This window comes from Centruroides sculpturatus, unplaced genomic scaffold (assembly GCF_000671375.1).
Source record: "Centruroides sculpturatus isolate CEXI.00-Female unplaced genomic scaffold, Cexi_2.0 scaffold1308, whole genome shotgun sequence".
Lineage (NCBI taxonomy): Eukaryota > Metazoa > Arthropoda > Arachnida > Scorpiones > Buthidae > Centruroides > Centruroides sculpturatus.
The window spans coordinates 91,267-99,412 of NW_019385585.1; the positions used below are offsets into that span (position 1 = coordinate 91,267).

Consider the following 8,146-nt stretch of genomic DNA (forward strand, 5'->3'; position numbering starts at 1 on the left):
ATTACAAACAGGAAAATTAATTACTTATTTATGTTAATGATTTAGTATTGGTTGCTGACTCACCACAGGATTTACATTTATTGGTAATTGTATTTTCATCATAAAATCTGCCATAAAATTGGCAATTTTATGATGAAAATACAATTAACAATAAATGTGGATAAATCAAAAAGTATTTGATTTCTTTTGTAATGGCTCTATTTACAGTGAGAGAGGAAGATGGTAATTTGATTGAAGTTTTAGACAAAAAATAAGTATTCAGGGTTTTATTACAATCAAATGGTCATTTTTCTAAACATTTGAACCATAAATTATAGCCAAGAGATTTTTGCCAATAGTTATCATTTGTAATAAAAAAAAAAAAAATTTGTTATTTCTTCTAATTATGCTCATATTTTTTTCTTTCTCTCTCTTCCTAATTGAATACAAACTATTATTTTAATAAATTGATTTATTTATTACATTACATAAATTAATACACTAAACAAAATTTATCACTTCAAAAATCTATGATGTGAGTGTAAGGTCCATTTGTTTCCATATTTAATACTTGTCTATTTCCATATGTCCCATATTTTACATTAATTTTTTCTTCTAATTCATTTTCTGCTACTAATTCTTTGCATTTTTTAATAAATACTTCGTACAGTTTGAATCCCTCACTTTTATTTATTATTCTGTGATACTGAAAACCTTTACCTTTTAACCTCCCTCCCAGACAGGCTTGTGGAACAATAAGAATATCACCTGGCAAATCCACAATTGACACCATTCCTCTATCTTCAGTTTCGCACAGTTTTACACTCAAAGCTGTTGTAACTATTAAAAAATTTTTGTATAAATTATAATTATTTTCTAAAAATATTTGTTACATTATTAATATATAATGCAATTGTACATAAAGCATTAATATTGGAATTTCTAATTAATAATTCTAGTGTCATTAAGAATTGTCTAAAGCAACGGTTCCCAACCTTTTTCGGGTGGCGACCCCTTTTTATAAAAGCCTAGTGACCCGTGACCCCGTTACTATTGAAAAAGACATTTTTAATAAGGTAATTAAAAAACAGCGAAATTAGTTTTTTTAGTATAATTTTATTTTAAATTATGTCTAATAATTTAATGCGATTGTTGAAATTGTATGTTATTAACCAGCCTTAAAATTCGCGGGTGAGTTTTTGTTAACGCCAACCTCATGTCATTCTCAACATTTAATTTATTCCTCTCAAACTCTCAACACATGATTCAACCAACTGTGACGGAATAGCGTACCTATATTACACTTATTTTAATTTTTAAAAAATACAGTCGACCCCCCCTATAACACAATAGATACGTTCCGTTTTTTATGAAATTAATGTTTTAGGAGACCTTGCCAATCACAGCCCGACACGTGTGAAGTTTACGGACTACGGGTGTTTGAAAGGTTTTCTTCCATAAAATTAGTCGATTCCTAGACTAAGTCGACTCAACATTTTCAAAATACGTATATTTTTTGGGAATAATCCGTATAAACTATGCTATAAACAAAAAAATGTAGAATTACTTACCGAGTGTGCACCGTTCGACGTCGCCATTGCTTAAGCTTGTTTTCGTCGCGGAGCAGCGCACCAAACGGCGGCCGCGTTTTCTGATAAATTATTTTTCTGCGAAAACTTCGTTGAACTTTGGAGACATCATTAATATAAATAATTTTTATGGCCGTTGAATAAGAAATGTTTCTTTCACAAGAAATGTATAAAATTACAGTACTGTATTAGACTTACGGTACCTAATTTACATACTGTACAGACGATAGTAAACTCAACTTACTCGCCTAAACTCTCCGTAGCGTGGCGCTGGACGGCGGAAAGTAGTTCGGCTGCCCGATGACGTTTTACCGAATTATAGGAGTTTTTTTACCATGTTTGTACGGATACCGTCGCAATTTTTTCGCCGTCATATAGGAATCCGAACTATAGGAACCCGTGTTATAGGGGGATCGACTGTATATCAAATTATTCAAACTTCAAGACACCATTAAAAATAAAAATTGCATTATAGTGAACATTTTTTTTTTAGTTATCTGTATAAGTTGGCGACCCCACAGAAAGCCCGTCGCGACCCCCTTTTGGGTCGCGACCCATAGGTTGGGAACCCGTGGTCTAAAGCTTAGTTCACACTGAGTGCGATTTGCTAGTGAAAGCAAAAAACAGAGCGAATAACCGGTCAAACATGACTCATTTGATGGGTTATTCGCTCTGTTTTTTGCTTTCGCTAGCGAATCGTGCTCAGTGTGAACTAAGCTTAAGAACTAATTCAATATTTACTGCATTGTTAATGTGTATAGATTGCATACTACTCACTGTTAATACTAACCCAAGATCAAGCCCCTAACAGTAAATTTTTACTATGGTTCTTTGCTGTTTGTGTATATATCTATATTAAGACCTTCCAAATTATGTGTTATGTATGCTATTTTTGCGTTGTTAATGTATGTGTTGTTATAAAGCTCTAATGTTTCTTGGCTTTAGTGTTTAGTGTAGTATGTGTATGATATTTGTCATGATGCCTATGCAAAGAAAGAATTATAGGCACAAGTATGTTATCCACTCTCCACAGATGTTTATTCTGTGGGCAAGTTTGGGATATTTGCTAAAACCTCCATTGTGTTTATTTTGTACATTGTGGACATTTGATTAATTATTTAATACATAATAATTCTCTTTTTAATACAGATTACTTTGAATAAATTTTGAGAATATTTGATCAGGCAAAAGTTTAATTTCTTTTTAAAGTTATAATCATATGGAAAACATTAAGATTGGAATTATCAATTAGCCTTTAATCTCTTTTTTATATAATACAGTATACTTTCTACAAATACATAGTACATAATTTTATTAACTGTATTCCTTCAACAAACTATGTTCTATGTTTTTGTAGAAAGTATATTGTATTAAAAGAAAACTGCCACTCAAATCTGGTTAAATTAGAATTAAAAAAGACTAAACCTATAAACCAGCAATATATATTACAAAAATTTGCTGGTTTATAGGTTTAGTGTTTTTTAATATTGTATTAAGATCGGAAATTCAATGGCATCGCCATCTCCACTTTGGAAATGCCACTGAATTTCCAATCTTAATATTTCCTGCTTCCAGTTAAGTTAATGCCAAGTACATAATCATCTTTCCTTAGGATTCCTTTATTTTTTTTTAAGTGAAATGTTCTGCATGCCTATGACAAATTCTACTTGAATATCAGTGGTGTAAGTATGTATAACTTCTAATTGATTTAATTGTGCTTCTGTGGATGCATACAGTTCTATGTCATGCACGTATAGTATGAGATGAGATAGTATGTATTGTGTTGGTTCTGCTGTGTTTGATGTAACCATATTTAATGTTGTTTAGGCTGCATTCACACTGCCAATGATGAGACGACCACAGATCCTAAATGATAACAATAGCTTGACTTTTGTCATATTTGTTCCTCATCAAAGTGTTCACATTGTTCATTAGTTTGTCTTAGAACATGTGCACTAATGTATTGTACACTAAGCCTAATATACAATACATTAGGCTTAGTATTATTACAGTAGAGCATCGATTATCCGACTCAATTGGGGACTGGGGTTGGTCGGATAACTGAAAAAACGGATAACCAAAAAATATGAAAAAATACATTATTAGTATAGTAGAATCTTAAAACATGAATTTTGGAAAAAAATTATCTTGATATCTAAATTTATCAATGTTTTCTTAGAAATTTTTTTGAAATACTTTTTAATTAGTATCTACACTTCGATGTTAAGCCTAACAAAAATTTTTTTAAAATAATAATCGTCACTATTGTATCGTTAAAAATTAGAAAATTAAGCCTCATTTAAATACTGGCTCCGTTTCATGGTCGAACCATGTTGCCATCTAAAACACGTAAAAATACTATTAAAATAGCCAAGACATAGCCAAGTATTGTAGTGCCACATCACTAGCGGACATTTGAATTTGCCGACTAGAACGATCAGTTAACCGATGTGACGGTTAATCGGGGGTCGGATAATCGATGCTCTACTGTACTTGGAGGTTTGTGCTTCTAGAATGGATTTGTCTCCAGTTTAACTATGGATATGAATGGTAAAATGATAATTCTTCGATGTTGATGGCTGAATTTATTGTTATTAAGAAAAACATCAAAAAGTCGGCAGTGGATCAGAGCTATTAATACTGAGAGAAAAACAATTTCCATGCTTTTATCCAGGAATTATGATTAAAAGACATCGAAGGATTTTTAAAATTATTTTTGTATGTTTCCAAATACTTTCGACCATCTGTTAAGCTTGATAGGACCTCATGTCAAGAAACAAAACACAAATTTTTGCAAAGCAATTTTGCCTGGAGAATGTTTGAGTAAGACGATGTAAGCAGAATTATTTATTTATTCATGCAACTCTAATTTGATTTTGTAAATTGATATTAATTCAAAATTTAATGAAATAATTAAAATCAATTTTATTTTTTTAGTCATTACAGTCGATCCCCCTATAACACTGTTGATTTTTCCGTTTTATATGAATTTCATGTTGTACGAGTCACTTAGATTTTACAAATAGGTGAGCCATTCACAGCCTAGCACACATATTTGTAAAATCTAAGTGACTTGTACATCATGGAATTCATATAAAACGGAAAAATCAACAGTGTTATAGGGGGGGTCAATTGTATATTATTTTACCAAAGTATACACATTGTTAGACGAAAAGCTATATAATTCTAAAAAATCAATTATTAATATTTTACTAATAACAGTAAAAGAGTTATCTTCATATCATTTTGTGAATAATTTTTGGTATTCCAGTTGCAAACACTATGCTATATAAGAATTCTAAAGGATTAAAACTATATAACAATAAATAACTAACTATTTCTTTTTCATTTTAAATACTTTTTTCCAGATATCTAGCTAGTGAAGATTTTATGAGATTTGTTTCTTACAACTATAGAGTTATACCTGTTTTGGGGGAGAAAGAAGATCAGATAGAGTTTACTCAACGCCTTTATATTTTCCATTAATAAAAAATTATATTGATACTATCAAAATCAAATTGGAATCTACAGATGGAAAAGAGATCATCTTTTTTTGGAGGAAAAACATTATTAGTTTTGTCTTTTAAATAGTTATAAATATCACTTAATTTTACTTACTAATGTTAATTAGTCTTTAAGAAGTACAAAATTTATATTCTTGTTTGATATGAAGTGAATAAAGTATATTAGTTCATTATATTAGTTAATAGCAGAATAAAGTTTTGATTTCAAACAAATGTTTGATATAATGTGCAATAATTTCACAACAAATAAACATACATGCATAAGTGTTATATAGAGTTGTACAAAACAATATTCTAGGTCTTAATATTCTGGTAAATGAAAATACCACAATTTGAAATAATATAACACTGAAATTATTTTTTAAATGCAGGAATAAATTTAGGCAATTGTTAGCAATATATTCTCAATCAAGTTTTGATATTTTAAAATGTGAAACCAAGAAAGTTGACTTTGGAACTCATTAATAAATTGCTGGTCAAGTATTTGGTAACAAGAAACAAAATTCCAATTTTAGATCATCTTTTAATTTGCATAAGGTCACGATTTTTAATTGTTGGTATTTTGGGTAATAAAATCATCCAAAAGAGTTTGAAATTTGAAAACTATTCCAATCAAGATGTACCAAAAAACTGGTTAAGAAATGTTCGTCTAATATCTGATGTTGGCAAATTAAATCCCATTTTGCATAATTAATATGTTGTACAATAAATGAAGTGGTGAATATGTAATTTTTCCATATGAATTCCCAATTTAACTTATATGTGAATTCTGAAATGAATGTGCGAGATAAATCATTTCGGCAACTGATGATATCCCAGTTAACATAATTTTTAAAATGATGAATAGTACGTTCTTCTAATGGCAAAGATGAGAAAGTTTCCCAGTTTGAAACGGGTTGAGTATTGTCTATTAAAAAAACAAACAATTCTTTTATATTAGGAAATATTATTTGTTTATTTAGCTACATAATATGACACATTATTCAAATTAAATACAGATTTAAATTGAGTACATATATTAAATCGATACAAAATTATTTTTGATAACAGTTAATTTCAGTACATTCTCCAAAACCTTTTTCATTTCTGTCAGTGACATCTAATGAAGTTGTTTCTATAAGAGTTGAGCGATAGCTTTTCCAGCTTCAATAGTAATATTTTCTCGTCCAAAATTATACATCACGACGCCAATGTTTCCGCAGTATGTGTTAGATTGGAATTCTGTCGAGTCCATAAATTTTGGTTTTGGTTTGGTCTCACACATTTTAATTTTAAACAAGCAAATTTTCAAAAATTTGGCTTTATCTATGGATAGATCTAAGTCAAACTTTTGCTTTTTCAACTTGTGATCTTCTGTATTTTTAGGTTTGAGTCCTTTCTTTTAACCAATGCCCTGTTTCACTGTTAAAATTATAATCACATTCTAAAATTAATTTATATTTATTAAATTATTTTAAATAAAAATATTTGTAAAAATACTAATAAATACCCTCGGAAGACATGATTCTTAGATGTTGATATATAGGAGATTCTTGCAAAAGAAGTTTTAGACAATGTATTGAACAGTCTCCTATGTGCAGTATTTATACTAGTGTTCAAGATAACCATGGCCCAAAAACCATCCGGACTTTAAACAGCCTGCCCAAGCCCTACGGTGATCTCAATCCAAAAATTTCTCGACAGGCAATTGATTATACAAAAAACTGACTGATATCAGTTAAATTTTCCTTCAACTGCCCTGGCCAAGATTTTCCGAGAAGTGCTCAGCTAGCGATCAATTATACAAAAATGGACTGACCTTCGTTTAATTCTTTAAAACATTGATTTCTATTGATTTGATATAGAAAATACAAACAAAAATATCCACAAGTCATTGACTATAAACTCTGATGAACAATATTATTCTAGCACAATTTTCGGAACTTCATTTTATAAATTTTGTTTTTGTCAGTTTCATTCCATAACTATCGTAGTAAAACAAGTTTTTTCTGCAAATGACTTCTGGGCTTATTTTTTTCGTCTAAATTAATTATAAACAATTTATGATTAGCAAAGCAAATGGGTAAATCATCAGATGCAAAAACTCCTCCAAAAGTCCTTTTTTTTTTCAAATCACTTGATGCCAGTCTCCATAAAGTAATAATTAGTAATAGTCCCATAAAATACAGTCGACCCCCTATAACACGGGTTCCTATATGATGGCGAAAAAATTGTGATGGTATCCGTACAAACATGGTAAAAAAACTCCTATAATTCGGTAAAACGTCATCGGGCAGCCAAACTACTTTCCGCCATCCAGTGCCACACTACGGAGAGTTTAGGCGGGTAAATTGAGTTTACTATCATCTGTACAGTATGTAAATTAGGTACCGTAAGTCTAATACAGCACTAATTTTATACATTTCTTGTGAAAGAAACATTTCTTATTCAACGGCAATTAAAATTATTTATATTAATGATGTCTCCAAAGTTCAAGGAAGTTTTTGCAGAAAAATAACTTATCAGAAATCGCGCCCGCCGTTTGGTGCGCTGTTCCACGACAAAAACAAGCTTAAGCAATGGCGACGTTGAACAGTGTACACTCAGTAAGTAATCCTACAATTTTTTGTTTATAGCATAGTTTATACGGATTATTCCCAAAAAAAATATATGTGTTTTAGAAATGTTGAGTCGAATTAGTCTAGGAATCTATTAATTTTATGGAAGAAAACCTTTCAAACAGCTGTAGTCCGTAAACTTCACACGTGTCGGGCTGTGATTTGCAAGGTCTCCTAAAACATCAATTTCATAAAAATGGAACATATCTACCGTGTTATAGGGGGATTGACTGTAATAGTATTCATTAATCCTTTACCACTGCCATCTTGTTTACGTTTATTTTGTAATCTGTCCTAAGGCAATATAGGCCAGTCAGGCAATATTATTTTAAAAATTCACAAAAAATCAAATTATCATTATATTCATATGAAAAAAAAATCACGTACATTTATTAATATCTTTTTTAAATATGATATTTTTCAATACATTTTATTAGAAAAATTTATAAGAAAAAAA

At 30.1% G+C, this 8,146-nt stretch overlaps 1 protein-coding gene across 1 annotated transcript in view; it reads right to left on the minus strand.

Moving 5' to 3' along the window:
• Positions 1-436: 436 nt before the first annotated feature.
• Positions 437-8,146, minus strand: part of LOC111640335 (putative D-tyrosyl-tRNA(Tyr) deacylase 2) — a 19,802-nt gene continuing 12,092 nt past the window's right edge. Inside the window, exon 3 of the mRNA XM_023386347.1 lies at positions 437-819. Coding sequence (XP_023242115.1) covers positions 500-819 — 320 coding nt within the window. The 3' untranslated portion in view covers positions 437-499. The remainder of the gene's footprint in view (positions 820-8,146) is intronic.